The 20,240-nt window shown below is 39.9% G+C and overlaps 1 protein-coding gene and 1 pseudogene across 2 annotated transcripts in view; one reads left to right on the top strand and one right to left on the bottom strand.

Annotated features, from left to right (window-relative positions):
- Positions 1–20,240, top strand: part of GPAT3 (glycerol-3-phosphate acyltransferase 3) — a 70,919-nt gene that overhangs the window by 39,402 nt on the left and 11,277 nt on the right. For both annotated transcript variants that reach the window (XM_066279748.1, XM_066279747.1), the window contains exons 4-7: positions 11,292–11,562; positions 15,212–15,286; positions 15,826–15,915; positions 17,614–17,707. In XM_066279748.1, coding sequence (XP_066135845.1) covers positions 11,292–11,562; positions 15,212–15,286; positions 15,826–15,915; positions 17,614–17,707 — 530 coding nt within the window. The remainder of the gene's footprint in view (positions 1–11,291; positions 11,563–15,211; positions 15,287–15,825; positions 15,916–17,613; positions 17,708–20,240) is intronic.
- LOC136306293 (MIF4G domain-containing protein-like) lies at positions 2,270–2,925 on the bottom strand (annotated as a pseudogene).

Raw genomic sequence — 20,240 nt, 5'->3', positions numbered from 1 at the left:
CGAGCCAGATGCAGCCATCAAAAGAGCCACATCTGACTCATGAGCCATAGGTTCACGACCCCTGCTCTAACCAATTGAGTTAACCGGCCAGGGCTAAAAATTGGACTTTTTAAAAAAGCATAACCCTGCATAACTAGTGGTGGTACAGTGGATAGAACATCGACCTGGAGCACTGAGGTTTCTGGTTCAAAACCCCAAGATTGCCAGCTTGAGCCAAGGTTGCTGGCTGAGCAAGGGGTCACTGACTTAGATCGAGCCCCCCACCCCCATCAAGGCACGTATAAGAAGCAATCAACAACTAAAGTAAAACAACTATGAGTTGGTGCTTTTTATCTCTCTTCTCCCTCTGTCTTTCCCTCTAATCTTTCTAAAAACAACAATAAAACATAACTCTGATGCATTATCACACTTAACTATGTTACTAACAATACAATAGGTTTTAAAAAATGTACTGAGGAGAGAAAACAGTGGTTGTCAAGAACACAAAGGATTCAGCATGAGATAAGTATAGTCAAGTTGCCTAATATATGTGCTGGAAATTGTAACTTGACTAATGGCCCAGGGAAGTTTTTGGACAGGGTGTATCTAGAGTTGAGCCTTGCAGTGTTACAGCTAACTTACTGGAGAAAAAGGGTAGCAAAAAGTAGACTAGACACCTCTGTAGTAGGTGACTATTGTAGTTGTTGTACTGATTAATATATTAACATGTGTGGTGATTAATGAACTGGAGAAGAGTGAGGACAGGGATTGGTGTTATGTCTTAGGGATCTGTTGTTAGAACTGCATGAAGACCTTTTGATCTTTAACTACATCTAAGTGATTACTTAAATATGGGTCTTATCTCTCCAGAGTCTGGCGTTGAATATCTCTGTTCTTTCATCCCAGCAGCACTGGTATGTTTCACTCCCCAACTCCAACCGTATAAAAGTCATCTTGACAGCCTTTCTCTTCTTTCATCTGGCCAATCACATTTGTGAATTAGAAAGGCAACCGGGGCCTGGTGGAGGAGAATGTAGGCCTGGCTTCCTTGTCAAGGACCAGAGTCCCTCGCAAGAGCTCCTCATGGCAGGAAGGGGACCTGGTACCAGTCAGAGGTTCTGGGACAGGTGAACTCCTCCCTGATCAATTGCTTAATAATTGGGTAAGGGATATAATGTAAACTTTTGTTAAAAAGGAGAAATACAGTGTGTCCGTAAAGTCATGGTGCACTTTTGACCGGTCACAGGAAAGCAACAAAGGACAATAGAAATGTGAAATCTGCACCAAATAAAAGGAAAACCCTCCCAGTTTATGTAGGATCATGTGGCAGCATGTGCGCATGCGCAGATGATGATGTAACACCGTGTATACAGCGGAGCAGCCCACAGCCATGCCAGTCGAGATGTGGATGGTACAGAGGAAAGTTCAGTGTGTTCTGTGGCTTGCTAAATTCAAATCTGTGACCAAAGTGCAACATGAATATCGGTGCATTTATAATGAAGCTTCACCACATAGGAATAACATTACTTGGTGGGATAAGCAGTTGAAGGAGACCGGCAGTTTGGTGGAGAAACCCCGTTCTGGTAGGCCATCAGTCAGTGACGAGTCTGTAGAGGCTATACGGGATAGCTACCTAAGGAGCCCTAAAAAATCTGTGTGTGAGCCCACATCGAACTGCCCTGAATAGGTATGAAACAGGGAGAGTTTTCTTTTTATTTGGTGCAGATTTCACATTTTTGTTGTCTTTTGTTGCTTTCCTGTGACTGGTCAAAAGTGCACCATGACTTTACGAGCATACTGCAGTATTTATTAAATCCTGTAATGAGTAAATCACTGAAATAGGATTCACAGATAATGCCATTTCTTTTTGTCCTTGTACAAAATGTATAAAAAGCCGTATCTGGTGTGGTCCGCATCTCTGCCCCTTGACGTTCCGAAACATCCCACTAATGGCTATGGGTACCCATTTTAAAGGTGGGAAGCTGAGGCACCAAGAAGCTGTTATACCAGTGGTTACACAGTGCAGTTAAGAGTTGCCCTTCCTGCTCGGCCCAGGTGGAGGGTGATGGGAGAGAGACTGAGCGAATGGGAGAAGTCTGTATGGTGTCTTCCTCAATGTCTAAAGGAGGAGGGAAGGTGATCAGGGTAGGCAGTAAGTAGGAAACCTCTCAGGAACTGTTAGAAGTTCTGGAAGGGAGATGTCTTTGGGAGGGGCAAAGCTGCCCTGGCAGGGTGGGAGGTGGGTAGAAGAAAGGCCAGTGTTGCTGGTGAGGAAGCCAGGCCTGGAGGCCTAGTCAGAGACCTCACTGCGGTAATTCTTGTGGGCAGCGAATGTCACCTTGCAGCCAGCTGGCGGAACTCAATGATCTGCAACAGCAGCTGGGCCAGTGGGCTGAGGCTGATGGGGAGCAGGAAGACATTCCCGGTTAGGACAGAGCTCATCCATGCACTGCCTGTTCATCTTCTCCAGCAGAGCTGCTCCCCTCCCTGAGGCAGTGCGGCCGGCCGGCCTGCTCTTCCTTGCCTAGACGGTTGCGCTAGGCCAGCCACAAGAGGCAGTCATAGACGGGGCTCACCAGGGCCACCATGGGCATGTTGTACACCCTGAAGTAGTCAAAGATGTTGCAGATAAAGGTGACATAGCAGACCCAGCTATGCAGGGAGTAGGCTTGCAGCTGTTTCCAAGCCTGGTCCTCCTGCTGCAGCCTGCTGAGAAGTCCACGCTGGAAGACCCTCTGGCCTGCTCACTTGCTCTCTGCTTGAGTAATGGCATGGTATATGCATCCTGCTTCCTTGTTGAAGACACAGTCCCGCAGAGCCTGGTCCACCATCACATTGACCATTTCCTCCAAGTCCGTGGCATCTGGATCTTGGAGTGCTGTCTTCAGCAGCTGTTGGGTCTCTGCATCAACAGACTGAACTTTTACCAGACTCCCCCATGACCATCCAGTTTCAGCAGCTTTTTACTGGGGCAGGGTTAAGGACAGGCCGATCGGCGGGCACAGTGTGCGTCACTCATGTCCCCGGCACTGCTGGTGAGACCTACTTCAATTGTTTTTTTAAAAACCATGGTAAGAACGTTTAACATGCTCTGGCTGGATAGTGTGGTTGGTTAGAGAATCATCCCGATATCAAAGCTTGCGGATTCTATCCCCTGACAGGACACATGTAAGAACAGATCGATGTTTCTGTCTCTTTCCCTCTCTCTCTCCTTTCCTCTCTCTCTAAAATCAATCAATAATTTTTTTAATAACACTTAACATGAATTCTACACACAGTACAGTATGTCAGCTGTGGGTAACATTGTACAAGAGATCTCAAATAAAACTTGAAAAACTTTTTTCCTTTTGAGGCATAATAGAGATAGATAAGAGTATAAAATTATGACTATAACCAGATTAATTTCCCAAAGTACTCATGGACTTCTTATCTAAATCAAAAAGTAGAAAAGACCAGTACCCCAAAAAGTTTCCTAAGGCCCCTGTAAGTTAATGCAGGATGAGGAAGTATATTTTTGCTAATTCCAAATTAGATTTAATTTAAAAATTCTTTATAGAAACAGTGCTGAAGGAGATTTCAAGTTCACAGTACTGCTACAATATAATCACCTGTTTTGGGGTTACTTAGGCTTATGAGTGGGTAGGATTCTAGCTCAAACAGACTAACTTAAGTAGTTTCCACAAGAGTGTGTTTTGAACTCTGAGCTTTGGACTTTTGGAATATAGCCCATTGGTAACTTAAGGATCAACTTCCATATATAAGCCTCTTATATCCACTTTTGGTCTGATTTTCCCTAATTGCTAACCTAGAGAGCCTGCTGTACAACTATGGAGGATGAAAAAACTAGTATGATTTATAAATGGGCAGTTATTCTAGGAGTCCAGTCAGCTAATTTAGAGTTAATTATATTTGAGATGATTTTAACTTCAGCCTCCATTTCTTCTAAGAGGACTTTCACAGCTGGTATTATTTATGTACCAGTGGCTTGGTGAAGGCACAGGGGCACAGGGCAACTTGTGCAATTAATCTCTTGCATTAGATAGAGATAGTTGTTCTAATTTTATTTCCATCCAAGCATGGACCTTGGCCAAAGCATTTGGTATGAGGACAAAGTTCAAATGTTTATAGTTTTACTTTTTTTAAAGCTGACTCGTGAAACAGAAGGAAATATTTCCTAGACTCAGGGTTTCACCAGTTTAAGAACTGTTGGATTTCTTTAATGGTAGTAAAAACCAATATCAAAATTGTATCTGTGCTTGTTAAATTCGATATGTATTTGTGTTTTGAAGATCGTTGCTCCACTTTTGAACATTTCTTGGTGTCAAAAGAAATATTTCCTCTCTTTCTTTCTAACCTGTACTTTGATGCCTGATACATGGTGAGTGTCCACTATATGTTGATTGAATTGAATATATTTTTCTGTTAGAAGTTTATACTTAGCGTGAATTGAGTCAGTCATTCTGACCCTCAATAGTCAATATTTTTCAGGAAGGGAGTACAGTACCCTTATATATTCAGTAGTACTTCTTTTGACATCTAATTTTATGATTTTCACATTTTTGTATGCCTTTAAGCTGGTACCTGCTCTCTTACAAGAGATCTTCATCCTAGGAACAACAGTTAATTCCATGGAACTTTTTTTTGGTTATGACACATGTATCTACTTCTTAGTAAAATAACTAAAACTATAAAAATAGTCAAATTCTCCTGTGCATTCCTTCCTGATTCCATTACTCTGCCAACCCCTGAAACTATTCTAATATTATTTATTATTTTATGCATATTTTCAGTCTTCTCTTATACATGTGTGTATCTTTAACAATATATCGTATCTATTGTTTTGCATTATTCAAACTATAAAAATATCACCTTTTATATATCATTCTTAGTTATGTATTCCTTTTTTTGTTTACAAATTAATTTAAATGGGTAAATGTTCTAGGTAATTTCTTTTACCTCCTTTGTAGTATGTGCTGTATATATCCATCTTTTTTTTTTTTTGTATTTTTCTGAAGCTGGAAACGGGGAGAGACAGTCAGACAGACTGCCGCATGCGCCCGACCGGGATCCACCCGGTTCTCCCACCAGGGGCAACACTCTGCCCACCAGGGGGCGATGCTCTGCCCCTCCGGGGCGTCGCTCTGCCGCGACCAGAGCCACTCTAGCGCCTGGGGCAGAGGCCAAGGAGCCATCCCCAGCGCCCGGGCCATCTTTGCTCCGATGGAGCCTTGGCTGCGGGAGGGGAAGAGAGAGACAGAGAGGAAGGAGGGGAGGGGGGTGGAGAAGCAAATGGGCGCTTCTCGTATGTGCCCTGGCCGGGAATCGAACTCGGGTCCCCCGCATGCCAGGCTGACGCTCTACCACTGAGCCAACCGGCCAGGGCCTATATCCATCTTTTTAATATGACCTGTCATTTATTTATTTGATCAACTATAGATATTCAATTGAGACATAATTGTCATATAACATTATATTAGTTTCATGTATATAACGTAATGATTCGATATTTGTATGTATTGCTATAGGTCCATCTAGCTAATGGACCTTTAGCTTGATTCACTGTTTTGCTATTACATACAATGTAGCAAAATGTCTTTATCTATGTCTACTTGTGCACAATTTTATAAGAATCTTTCTAGAGCAGCAATTTTCAACCGGTGTGCTGTGGCACACTGGTATGCTGCAAGGATTTTTAAAACATGTAGTACCTCACGATTTAGTCAGGGCACTGACCTCTTTTTTTTTAGATTGTCAAGTAAAAAAATGACAACAGCCAACACAACAAAGGCTATCTGGTATGAATGAATCAAAATCATACCTATTTTTTTTGGTTAGGTCGGCAAAAAATATAACATATTTTTAATTTAGTAATTGGTTGATGTGTGCCATGAGATGAAAAAAGTTAAAAATTGCTACTCTAGAGTATAACGGAAAAGTTCTTCCTTAAGGTGGAATGCCAAATAATAAATGTGGAGAAATGCTATTTCAGAAGACACATAATCTCTGTTTATTCAGGCAAGAATCATCAACAGATGCTACTATTAACTGAGAAGAGTAGGATATTTCTATAGTTTCAAAGTATCTTCCCTTTATAGATATAGATATAAATATCTACTTTTTTTTTTTTTTACAGAGACAGAGAGAGAGTCAGAGAGAGGGATAGACAGGGACAGACAGACAGGCATGGAGAGATGAGAAGCATCAATCATTAGTTTTTTGTTGCATATTGCGACACCTTAATTGTTCATTGATTGCTTTCTCACATGTGCCCTGACCGCGGGCCTTCAGCAGACTGAATAACCCCTTGCTCAAGCCCAACGACCTTGGATCCAAGCTGGTGAGCTTTTTGCTCAAACCAGATGAACCTGAGCTCAAGCTGGCGACCTCGGGGTCTCGAACCTGGGTCCTCAGCATCCCAGTCCGATGCTCTATCCACTGCGCCACCGCCTGGTCAGGCAATATCTACTTATTAATCAAAAAGAGAAAAACAGTAACTTCAGAGCAGATAAAACTGGTAAGTACTAACTACCTTAAACCAAGTCGTCAAAGTTAAACATCACCAATATGGGATTAATTATCACATACCTCCCGATGTGAGGCCCCGAGAAGGACGTAACATGACTTACACAGTATTTCTGCCCAAAGTGTATACAACCTGCATCTAATCATAAAGAGTCATCAGATTAACTCAGATTAAGAGATGTTCTACAAAATAAATGCCTTGTAGTCTTAAAATACTGTCAATACTTTGAAAAAAAAAAAAAAAAGAAAGGCTGAGGAACCTTTTCATTTTAAAGGAGTCTAAAGAGACGTGACCTGTAAATTTAATGTATGATACTGGGTTGAATTCTGGGGGGAAAAATCCCGTGAGGAATAATATTACTGGGACAATTATCAAAATTTGAATGAGATTTGTAGATCCAGTACTACTGGTACTGCAGTAATGTTAATTACTGACACTTTCCTGATTTTGATAAGTATACTCCATGGTTAAAAAAGTGAAGCTACGTGTCCAAAGGAAATTACTACCGAAATATTTAGGGGTAACGGGTATAATGTCTGCAGTTTATCCTCAAATCATTCAGAAAACAGTATCTTTTTATACTCATAGAGATAGAACAATAAGGTAAATGTGTCAAAATGTTGGTGATTAGTAATTCTGGGTGAAGTAAACTATTGTTATAACTCTTCTGTATATTTGAAATTATTAAACAAAAATTTTACTGAAGTATACCTGGGCATATATATCTTTATATTTACCAGGCAATGCTAAATCATTTTTCAATGTGGTTGGGCTAATTATATTCCCATTGTGCCAAGTCTTCACCAACACTTGCTATTATTCAATTTAATATTTTTTATCAGTCTTTATGGGCATGAAATTGTTTTAGTTTGCATTTCTCTAATTATCGTGAAGTTGAACACATCTCACTTTATGTATGTATGTATGTATGTATGAATGTATGTATGTATGTATGTATGTATGTAAGAGTAGGGGAGAGAGACAGACTCCTGTATGCACCCCAACCAGGATCCACCTGGCAACCCCATCCAGGCCAATCTGGGGCTGCTTGCAACTAAGCTATAATAGCGCTGGAGGTGGAGGCTCCATGGAGCCATCCTCGGTGCCCAGGGCTGATGCACTTCATGGCTGTGGGAGGAGAATAGAGAGAGAGAGAGAAGGAGGAAGGGGAGAGGGGAGAAGCAGATGGTTGCCTCTCCTGTGTGTCCTGACTGGTAATCAAACCTGGGACTTCCACATGCTGGGTTGATGCTCCAGTGCTGAGCCAACATGCCAAGGCCCTTTAAGTTTGTTTGTTTGCTTATTTATTTATTTAATGAGAGAAAAAGACAGATAAAGATGACAAGCATCAACTCACAGTTGTGGCACTTTAGTTGTTCATTGGTTGCTTTCTCATATGTGCCTTGACAGGGTAAGGGGGCTCCAGCTGAGCCAGTGACCCCTTGATCAAACCAGTGACCTTGAGGTCATGTCTGTAATCCCATGCTCAAGCCTGTGACCTCGGGGTTTTTAATCTGGGTCTTCAGTATCCCAGGCTGATGCTCTATCTACTGTGCCACTGCCTGGTCAGGCAAAGTTGAACATCTTTTAAATGTTTAGTCATTAAGGCTTACTCTTTTTGTGACTTACTTGCCATATTAGCTAATTTTTTCTTTGTTCTTTGATTTTTCTTATTAAATTTTTGTATGTCTTAATACAGGATGGTGTAAAAGCAGGTTTACAGTTGTGAGTACACAAAACAGAGAATTTACTTTGGTATTATTTATTAATTGTATTATTCTCCATACTGACAACTGTAAACCTGTTGCCCCAACCTGTATATTTTAGAAATTAATTCTTTATCAATAAGGTACATTAAAGTTATTCACATACTTTTGAAAGAGACTTAATGAAAATAGAAAATTGAGTTAATTTTGATTTAGACAGAATAAAGTAGGTCAGGGGCAGAGAAAATATTGGTACATTAAGGATGTAGGGGCTAGAGGCCTAGTTTCTGTTTACAGATTTTCTTTCCTGGCTCAGCCACACAATATGAGGCACCCTGAACTTGCATTCTTATCTCTGGTCCCTTTGAAAAAGGTTGTTTTTAGCCTGACCAGGCAGCGGCACAGTGGATAGAGTGTCAGACTAGGATGCAGCGGACCCAGGTTTGAGACCCCCGAGGTCGCCAGCTTGAGTGCGGGCTCATCTGATTTGAGCGAGGCTCACCAGCTTGGACCCAAGGTCGCTGGTTCGAGCAAGGGGTTATTCGGTCTGCTGAAGGCCCACGGTCAAGACACATATAGAAAGCAATCAATGAACAACTAAGGGGTCGCAACAAAAAACTGATGATTGATGCTTCTCATCTCTCTCTGTTCCTGTCTGTCTGTCTCTATCTATCCCTCTCTCTGACTCTCTCTCTGTCTCTGTAAAAAAAGAAAAGAAAAAAAAAAAGAAAAAAGTTATTTTTAGAAGGGTTGTTTATTGTCTCTAGTGTAATTCATTCAGAGATTTGCTGTATAACTTGTTCTTTAAAAATCTATATATTGCCAAATAACGAGACTCTTGAGCTACTAAATTTTGGCCAGTAGTGGGATTGAGTAAACTGCTTTGTATTGCAGTGCCTGAGAGCAAAAGGGTAATTCAGTAGGGACACTATCTTGGTTTATCCTCTAATACTAATTTTCAGAGGTGGTGGAGAAAGGTTAAACCACTTAGATTTGACTGCTGAAAAAGATGACCTAATAATCATTTAAGAACCTAGTTTGTTGTGCTAATTCTTAAGGTGAAGGTATTAGCTTTACATGTGGACAAAAACAAAATCCACCAAAATAAAACCCCAAAATGAAAATCATAAAACTTTAACTCTGTAAGGAAACTAAAAATTCCCACCTTACTCTCCCACTCTGCCCTTGCCCTGACCCCAGTTTATAAAGGAATATACCAAGTTAGGCGTCTTACCTATCACTCACAGTCACAGAGCTGGTCATTATCCTAAACAGCACTTGGCTTTGAACTACAGGTACTCATTCCTTTCTCTTCCAGTGCGTTATGCTGCTATTCGTCAAAACCCTGGTATATGCCAGCTCCTTCTATTGATCTATATATAAGTTCTCCAGAGGATAGATAATATAGTGCCCTCCACTTTCCTCATTGATTTCTTTGAGAACTGGAAAGTGAGATCAAAGGAGGGGTATCTTTCAGGGAATTTAACACCTCAATTAAAAGAAAATACTTTTCTACTGTGGGAAATACACTTTTTCTTTGACACACTTCACAGGGACAAATGGATAGTCCCAGCACTGTATATACAGCTACTCCTTATTCTTCAAAGACCTCAACAATTTTTCTTTTTTTAGTAATCAGAACTGGCTGGTAGTTGTCATTTTCTAATTTACAAACTTTTGCTACTTGAAAAATCTTTGAATTATTTTCTTTATGAAAAATGCAGTAACAGTAGAAAGAGGAAAAATCTAACTTATTGTCCAGAGGTAACTACTTCATGTGTCCTTCTTGACATTTTTTCAATGTTTATATATTTCATAGAGTTAAAACTGTAGTTTTAGATCCTGCCTTGTTCCACTTAACATTAATTTATTAATGGATGCATTATATCTTATTATCTGGATCAATTATAATGGCAAATGCTACAGCAAACACTTTTGCCTATAATTCTGATCGTTTTCTTATGAAAAGTTCCTAGAATTGTAATTACTGAATCATCAACAAAACTGTTTTTAGTGTCTTCATGCCAAACAGATTTTGACAAAAGTTGCTACCATTTCCATATTCATACAAATTGAATATGAGAGTATCTGTATTATTTCTGTCATTGAAATTTATCACTAAAAGTGTTGCTGATTTGATCATATAAATAGGCCCATCTGTCTAGTTCCCATTTCTTTGATTACTAGTAAAAAGGTTTTTATGTATTTAACTATGTGTGTTGTTTCTGTGACTTCAGTTCATGAACTTTGCTTACTTTTCTGTAGAAGCCTGTGTTATTTCCTTTTTTTTTTTTTTTTTGTGGCAGAGAGACAGAGAGAGTCAGAGAGAGGGATAGATAGGGACAGACAGACAAGAACAAAGAGAGATGAGAAATATCAATTTTTTGTTGTGGTTCCTTAATTGTTCATTGATTGATTTCTCATATGTGCCCTGACCGTGGGCTACAGCAGACCGAGTGACCCCTTGCTCAAGATAGCAACCTTGGGCTCAAGCTGGTGAGGTGAGCTTTGCTCAAACCAGTTGAGCCTGAGCTCAAGCTGGCGACCTCGGGGTCTCAAACCTGGGTCCTCCACATCCCAGTCTGATGCTTTATCCACTGCACCACTGCCTGGTCAGGTACCTGTGTTTTTCTTATAAAATAAAATAATTTTTATATATTAAATATATCAACCTTGTGCCATTTGTGGTAAATACCTTTTGCCATTTTGCCTTTTTTTTTTTTTTTTTTTTTTTTTGCCTTATGCTTTCTGTTGGGGAGAAGTCTTAATTTTTACACAGTTCTAGATCTGTACTTGGAGTTTGTTTTTCCAAGTTCTTTCACTAATGTTAGGAAGGAAGGAAATGCAAGCAAGAGGGTTGTTGGGGCCTCAGATTCCTCTGTGCTTAATTGAAATTCTTGGATAAAGGCCGTTTCATACAGATGCAGTGATTTCACCTCTTTTCCACAGCAGTGACTTGTCTTTTATTTCTGAAATCTGTCATGTTACCCATTAAATGTACTTGTCATATGCACAGTTGGCCCTTTGGTCAGTTGCTCTTATGTCCTATGGCATTTATTCATGTCCTGATGCTTTCCTTTAAGGTATTATCCAAAGAGATGAGTCACCCATGGAAAAAGGGCTCTCTGGCCTTCGAGGAAGGGAATTTGAGCTGTCTGACGCGTTTTATTTCACCAAGAAGGGATTGGAAGCCATCGTGGAAGATGAAGTGACCCAGAGGTTCTCCTCAGAGGAGCTAGTGTCATGGAATCTCCTCACAAGGACCAATATCAATTTCCAGTACATCAGTCTGCGACTCACCATGGTGTGGGTGCTGGGCGTCATAATACGCTACTGTTTCCTACTGCCCCTGAGGTATGTCTCCTGTGCAGTATTTGATGGTATAATTGGTTCATTTTTCTTTTAAAATTGTGTATGCCATGGTCACATGTGAGTATTATGGTACTAGTCTCACTCGTCACACCAAATGTGACCCCCACAGGAATGTATTAAGTATCTATTCTCCTTTCACATTTTTCCTCCCAAGTGGAGGTGTGTATTCAGAATCCAGTATATATCAGTCTTGGACTGACATTACTCTTTCACTCATAAATAGCTTGGTGGATAGAAAGGGAAGGAAGAAAAAAGAAGAGGATTTACAGTTTCACACTCGCTGTGTGTCAACCAACTGTAACTGTCTTTCTTCGCTGGAAAGAAGAAATTCCTGTGAGTGGCTACCGCATGGGAGAGAGCCATTCAGAAGAGTGAATTTGTTCCATCCACACCCATGTATGGTCACTCACTTTTCTTATTAAAAGTCCCATACCTGGGTCTCCTTCTGGTTGTAAGTTTTAGCGGCACCCGATGAGGAGGTACCCTTAAGACCAGTTGACTGGAACCACAGTGTGGAACACAGGAATAGAAGAGCTAAGCTAACACTGGGCATTTGGATGAGGCACAAGTGACCAAGATTTGTTTAGCATGGGGGGGGCAGGTAATAAGTATGTGTGTAGTCAGTTACAGCATTGCTGTTGATTGTCTTGCTTCATTTCTCTTGGACATGGACTTGGCATCCTCTCAATAGGGCTTTCCATGTAGTTGCTACCAGCCAACAAAATTGGTACATGAATGAAAGCACTTTACTGTCCCTAGGGCGGCCTATGCTTGCCTCATTCAGATGTAGCACAAGGGAAGAGATTGCTTAAATATAAGCAAAGGCGCATTTCTAAGAAACTCTTTTCTCGTGCTCTTGTTGACAGTGTCTAGATATTGGGGCATGGTACGTCTTTTGGGAATCATTTCAGCTGTGATAACAAAGTGAAATTCAAGGTTTCACATACACTTTTGCTTGAACCTTAAGCCAGTGTTCCCAAGGTGGGTTCCTGTACCCTTGGGGTGCCCAAGACCACCCACTGGCAGGCAGGAAGGAAACATTTGAGCTTTTATTTATTAGAAGTTTCTAGTTTATTATAATTAAAATTTACATGTATGGTTTTTATTTAAAAAAAAGAAAGAAATGAGCCCTGGTCAGGTGGGTTGGGTGGTCTGAGCATTGTCCTGGAGTGCAGAGGTTGCCGGTTTGGGCCCTGGTCAGGGCACATACGGGAACAGCTAATATTCCTCTCTCTCTCTCTCTCTTGCTCTCTCCTTTTCTCTCTTTAAAATCAATAAAAATCAAAAGTAAAATATGAAACCTTAGTGAAGCTGAGTATATGGATTAGCTCTTCCATCTTCCCTTGGTGCGTGGGTCAGGCACCGTGTCCACAGCAACCCAAGGAAACAGCGAGGGTTTTATAACAGAGTACTTGAGACGCCTTCACTTGCTGGTCAGCTTTCACCTGCTGTGGGTGTCCAGCAAACGGTGTTAAGATTTTATTTCTAGTTTAAACTAAAATAGTGCTCACAAACTAGATAAGTGGCAAAAGATTCTTGCAAATAAACCAGATTTAACATAATCCTGTAATGTAAACACCCACGAACAAGAAGAAAGGACAGACTTAAAATTTCTACTCTTAGTAAATACGCTTCATTATTAAAGAATTGCTTTGTAAATGGTGTTTGAAGGAGTTAACAAAAAATAAGAAAGGAGGTTGCTACATGGTAAGGATTTAAAAAAAAACAGATTGCGCTAAAAATGATTGTGTTGGTGGTTGCACAACTCTGTGAATATGCCAAAAACCATTGATTTGTACATTTTAAATGGGTGAATTTTATGATATGTGAATGGTAGCTCGGTAGAAAGAAAATGGTAGCTCTTGAAAAAAAAAGCAGATTGTGACTGAAACCTTGTGTTATCTAAGAGAATCTCCTGTTTGCTCACTTAAAGTGGAAAACAAAATTTTCTGGCCTGTTAATCCAGCAAACAAAAATCTTTCAATAGTTGTGGACATAATTGTTAAGCATGTTAAAATGTCACTCCTGATTTAGTGTGTAGGAACAAGAGATTCTCATTAGGGCAAAATGGCAAAACATTTTATAACTTTTGCATAATTAATGGATGAGATTAAAACAGTGATTTAGTTATAGCGTCAGTGACTGATAAGAAAATATGACAGTTAAATAAAACTAAATTTGACCTTCAGATTGCTATGTCAAAAAGTGTTAAACCAAGACTTTACTACCTTAATTAGGTGTTTATAATCAAACCCCATTTATTTTGAAAAATTATAAATCTCAACTTTTTCTTTTTGAGTAATTCTGTTTACATTGTTAAAATGTTTCTTTTTGAAGTTATTGAAACATATTAAAAGCACTTTTCAAAAATAAGAAAGTATCTATGGGGAGATTAGAGGTATTGTCAGTCATTTTGTTTACTAATTTCCAAGATATCTTGAGCCATACAAAGGAACAACAGTTATGTTTGCATTGAGGAATATAATTTGGAGTTCTTATTATGAAAGAGACTTTAAGTTGAACTCTTTTGCTCTTTGCTGTACATTTTAAATTCCTTTAAGAAAAATTTGAATTGTACTGTTTTGCTCCCTTGTCATTAAAAAACACAGGATAAAAAGTAATTTTTAGAACATTGTGAGATTTTATTTTTTATTTTATTTTTTATTTTTCTGAAGTTGGAAACGGGGAGACAGTCAGACAGACTCCCGCATGCGCCCAACTGGGATCCACCTGGCATGCCCACCAGGGGGCGATGCTCTGCCTGTCTGGGGCGTCGCTTTGTTGCAACCAGAGCCATTCTAGCGCCTGAGGCAGAGGCCACAGAGCCATCATCCTCAGTGCCCAGGCCAACTTTGCTCCAGTGGAGCCTTGGCTGCGGGAGGGGAAGAGAGAGAGAGAGAGAGAGGAAGGAGAGGGGGAGGGGTGGAGAAGCAGATGGGCGCTTCTCCTGTGTGCCCTGGGCGGGAATTGAACCCGGGACTCCTGCACGCCAGGCCGACGCTCTACCACTGAGCCAACCGGCCAGGGCCGCGAGATATTTTTTTACAACCATATTATACCATATCAAAGTGTCTCGAATGAGAAACGATGGTTCCTTTCAACCTGAAATGACTCCTTTATACAACATAAAACCTTTTTATTCTTTTTTTTAAAAAAACCTTTTTTTATAAAACCTGTTTCTTATAGAACTTAATATGTATTTATTTGTAATAAATCAGGATAACTGAAAAAATAAAACAAATCAGAAAAGCAGAGGGCAAGACTTTTAATTTAGTCCCTTCACGAGCCCACTTAATCCTCTCATGATGATGTAGAATAGATCGAACTTGACGGTCTGTGACTTGACTTCCAGCCTTCTCCATTCGTCTGTAGACTGTATGCCTGCTGTTATATGGAAAATGACATCATTCTTTGTATATTATTTTGAAGTTTTGCTTTCTGGCTCAAAATGTACCAAAGGCCATTCTTCCAGGTCGAAGCTGCAGATCCCTCCGGTTCTCTTACTGGCTGCACGTGGGCCACAGCACAGATGCCCCACAGCTTATGTATAATTTCAATATTTGTGAACTTTTAGGTTATTTTCCTTTACCCTTACTATTCAACTAAGCTTTTGCATTACCTTTTTTTCCAGGGTCACCTTGGCTTTCATTGGGATCAGTTTGTTGGTTATTGGAACTACACTGGTTGGGCAGCTGCCAGATAGCAGGTGACAGATTTCCTTCCACTCAGCCGTAAATAGGATTGTCCCTTTCTTAGCTACGTCCACAAAGAGAATATTTATTGAATTCCTATATACTGCATCAAATTTATGGTGTAACACCCTGGTTAAAATCCTGCTAACTTCATATTCATAGTCTTGATTTGATTTTTCCATTCTGCTTTCATGTTAAGCCGTAAGAAGCTGGTTTTGTTTTTTTTTTTTTTTTTTCAAAGAAAAAGGAAGAAAAGGACTGAGGAACTTAAAGAAAACAAGAGAGTTCTATAGTAGTGTTACACTCCTCAGACTGAGGCCAAAGACACTTCAGCTTGTCTTGATCAGGAATTTATCATGAGAGCCGAGCGGGTGGGAGCTGTTTTCCCTTGGGAGTTTTGTCTTAAATGCCTCACTGGGACTGTACGAATGGAACTGTGCTTGTGTATCAGGGCACAGGATGCTGCTCTGAAGGAGCCCATTAAAGCTTCTATTGTATTGTTTCTGAGGAATGCCCAGACCTGCACAATCAAATGTTTTTTTCTTTCCTTCAGCTTCAAGAACAGGCTGAGTGAACTGGTCCACCTGACTTGCTGCCGGATCTGTGTGCGAGCCCTCTCTGGTACCATTCACTATCATAACAAGTGAGTGTCTGCTGGCTTCCTGCCTGCCTTTCTCTCCCTTGGGTCAGTGTGCGCTTGACAGGTGAAAGGAGAGCGCTTCCTGTGTGTCAGCCCTACTTCTTCCAGTGTCACAGACATAACAGTACACAAAAGCACTTTTAAAAAGCAGTCTGTTTGCAGCAGGAACAAGCTAATAAACAGGTAACGATACTTGGTCATCGAGCATTTGTGGTGTGCAGGCCAGACCTGTGCTTCCTGTAGCTCATCCCTATGACAGGCGCTGTTACCCTGTTTTGCAGGTGAGGGAAAGGAGGCTCTGGGATTGGTTGTCTAGGGTCACAGAGTAAGCGGCAGTCAGATTCTGAACAAGGTCTGTCTGATTTAAGCAGTGAGGAAGGTGACAGGCCTGTAGTGTGGTAGAACGAGGACTAGACTTGAGGTTTGGAGGTTTACTTTCTGTTCTCAGTCCTGCCACTTCTAAAATTCCATAATCGAGCCTTAAAACAGAACATGGCATTCTGTTCCCCTTACTCCTAGTCATAGAGGGTAAAGACAGCTAAGTGAAGTTATGAACTAAATGAAAGTAACTAAATGATTATTAACTTTTCTGTTAACTCAATCTTATTTTTTCTTACATTTAGCATCATTATTTTAAAAGTTCTAGGATAAGCCTCTAGTTCTTTACTTACTGGATCTTTCTGTTTCGCTTGTAGAAGGGAAACATTTACCAAATAAATATCAAAATACTGCATCAAATTAAAAGGCCTCTTAAATTTATAAAATTGTATGATTTTGTGATTGGGCTACAAGTTTTGGGGTGAGGAGTAAAAGAAAATGCTTTGGGAGATGTGTGAGTAGAGGAGATACCTTCTACAGAACAGGTGCTTTAATTGCATAGAGAAGAGTTCATGACTTTTTATAGAGTTGCTTCTAATTAAGGAAAACATGCTAAAGTTGTTATGCATTTGGCTCTTCTCTATGTCTGTATAGACCCAAGGAAACCTACTTGGCTTCATTAGTGTCCATTACTGGTTGAACTTCAGGACAGAGGTCAGCAAACTCAACTATGGGCCCGTAGATCAAATGTGGCCTGCCATCTGTTTTCTGTAAATAAAGTTTTATTGGAATATAGCCATGCTCATCTATTTACATATATTATCTGTGGCTGCCTTTGTGCCAAAATAGCAAAGTCCTGTAGTTTTGACAGGGATTGGCTGGCTTACAAAGCTTAAAGTATTTACTGTTTAGCCTATGATAGAAAGTTTGCCAATTTCTGTTCTAGGAGGTTAGGAGGGAGGGAGGAATGATAGTAGATTTACTCTATGGATCACCATGTAGCTTCTCAAAGTGATATTTATGATAATTTTAATAAGAAAATGTTATGATAAAATAAATGAAACAAAATTTATTAAAGTTCTGGAATCATTATAATTCAGTATAATATTTTAAAGCCATTTTTCATCATAAAAAGAAAGTGTGGTCATTACAAAAAAAAACACACAAAAATACATGTAAAGAGGAAGTCAAAGGCCTCTTCTCTTATACACTTATCACAATCTCATCATGATAGCCTATAGATAACCTTTTAAGATGGGCCCATATACTTCGAACTTGATTTTTTAATGGACTTTTAAAAACAAAATAGGATGGATTTTTTACACTTTTCAAAATAGTGGCCATTTTTCAAGGTTTAGTATTTACCATGGTTTTTAATTTCAGGGAGTACAGACCCCAGAAGGGAGGCATTTGTGTTGCCAATCATACCTCCCCGATAGATGTTTTGATCCTGACAACGGATGGATGCTATGCTATGGTAAGGGCATATGATATTTCAAGTAGTTACATGTTTTGTGGCTTGCTCAAATTTTAAATTTATTTTGGCACAAATTAGAAAGTTTGTTTTATATTATAAAGAGACTGGGTTATATGACTATAGCTATATGTTATATAATATATTTATAGGGACCTGGCTGATTGGCTCAGTGGTAGAGCATCAGCTGGCGTGTGGAAGCCCTGGGTTTGATTCCTGGTCAGGGCACAAAGGAGAAGTGACCATCTGTTTCTCCACTTCCCCACTTCCCCTCTTGAAGCCATGACTGAGCAGAGTTGGCCCGGGCACTGAGGATAGCTCCATGGCCTCAGCCACAGGTGCTAAAATAGCTTGGTTGCTGAGCAATGGAGCTGTGGCCCAGCTGAGCAGAGCATCGCCTGGTAGGAGCTTGCCAGGTAGATCCCAGTTAGAATGTATGTGGGAGTCTATCTCTGCCTCCCCACCTCTCACTTAATTAAAAAAAAATACATATATATATATATATTTATAGGAGGAATATATAATGCAAGAAAAAGAAAGAAAATAGCCATTATATTTAAGGCAATAAAAATTTAACTTATTGAAATGCAGACATATTTGAGCTTGATAGGACTTTATAAAATTGATTCCATCTTGCTTCTAAAATCCCTGCGATGTTTAAAAATCCTTTCAGAGATTAAAGCCTTCCTCTTTAAAGCTGTGAAAACCCCTTCCCAGCCAGTTAGTTCTGTCTTCCTTCAGGGAGTCATATGCAATTAAAAAACAAACAAACTAGCCCTTTAATGAAGATCAAACAAGAAGGGTAAATATTTATACCAGGTTGCCTTTCTCACTTCTTGTCTATAGCCCCAACAGGAAAAAGAAAAAGAAAACACACCCCTACAACAAACTACAAGGCCCACAGCGAAATCAAACACCTCAAAAGACCTTTTCATGGGGCACAGCACATCCTGGCACTTTTTCAGATATGTGTTTTCAATAGCTGTTATGAACTTGTCAGAGTTTCCTTCATTTCCTTTGTATCTGTCTCAGATAAAGTTCGGAGGCTAACACCAGATGTCCTTTCCTGCATAGTGGTGGGTGTGCCCTGAGCTGGAGTGTGGAATGGAGTAAAGGGAGAGGGGTCCTGGAGAAGCTTCTTCTCATATCTCATGGTGGTGGCTTGGGCTTCACGGAGAACAGGTGGATTTTTTTTCGTCAGCTCCAGTGATTGATAGTCATGGTTGGTGTTTTCCTAGGGAGGCATTTGAAGGAGCCATTATTAAGTGTCTGCCGTAGGTAGGAGAGTAGGGAGTTTTGGCACATGTGCAAGTATTTGCCCATCCACGGGTTATACAATCACTGAGGGGGTTTGGAAAGCTTTTTTAAAAACTCCTAAATCATTGCCAGGTATTTCATCTGTCTAAAACATAAATTCAGATATATTTGATACAACACATTTTAACGCATTGTTAAATTTCTCTTAAGTTGTTGAGCTCTTTCTGAATCTAAGGAAGCTTTAGTGAAACAGAGATGCAGAGTTTTGGGAATTGGTACTTCTTAACCTTTCTAGTTAGGAATCTGTTAATGGTTACATACCCTTTTTCTTTTAGTTTTAAGAAACAAACAAATCATCACCACAACAACATGTTCATCATGCAAACACAATTTTGTATCTAATTTCCAGATATTTATGCTTCTCCAGAAATCCCTTCTAAGTTTCCTCATTTTAACAACCCTTGCTAGACCCCTGAGCATAGTTCTGGGTGTGTATAATAATTCCTTGCATTTATGTGGACAAGGACTTTCACATCCATTATATTTGACCTTCTTCGTAATTCAGTGAGGTTACGGCTGAGATTTCGTTATAGATGAGAGAGCAGACAGAGGATCAGCCATTTTTAACCAGCTTACCTACTCATGGTTTTGTGTTTCTGAGACCATATCCATTCAGTGTCCTGGTCAACAAAGAGTTGAGCATAACTCATGTGTGACTGACGGCCTCAGGATTATGTTGGCATTGTCTATTCCTTTTGATCATATAGAATTGCAATTACAGTATTAGCCTAGGTTTAGAAATGTATAGTGCCTCTCCAATGGGTTGAATGATAGAAACCTAAAGCTATTTGTATTTAAATCAGAGGCAGGAGGACAGAAGTGGGAGAAAACTGTACTGCTACCCTCCAGAGGTCACATTTGGCCTCTTTTGACTAAATATAAACTATATATCTGAATGTTCAAGATTCCATCTCAGTGGCTTTTCAAAGCTTTTTTCTCTTCTAAACAATAAATTTCAAACTTATTGATTTTAGAGGGAGAAAAAGGGAGAGCGAAAGAAAGAAAGAAAAAAACCCATCGATTTATTGTTCCACTTATTTATGCTTTTATTGGTTGATTCTTGTCTTTGCCCTGACCGGGGTATCAAACCTGCAACCTTGGCATATCAGGATGACACTCTAACCAACTTAACCAACTGAGCTACCCATCCAGGGCTCTACCATTTTTTTTTTAATTTAGAAGTATTGTCTAACTCTAAAGGAAGTTGGAATCATAAGAA

This window comes from Saccopteryx bilineata, chromosome 5 (genome assembly GCF_036850765.1).
Source record: "Saccopteryx bilineata isolate mSacBil1 chromosome 5, mSacBil1_pri_phased_curated, whole genome shotgun sequence".
Taxonomy (NCBI): domain Eukaryota; kingdom Metazoa; phylum Chordata; class Mammalia; order Chiroptera; family Emballonuridae; genus Saccopteryx; species Saccopteryx bilineata.
Note: the sequence above shows the minus strand (reverse complement) of the source record. Positions and strands in the feature narration are given on the sequence as shown.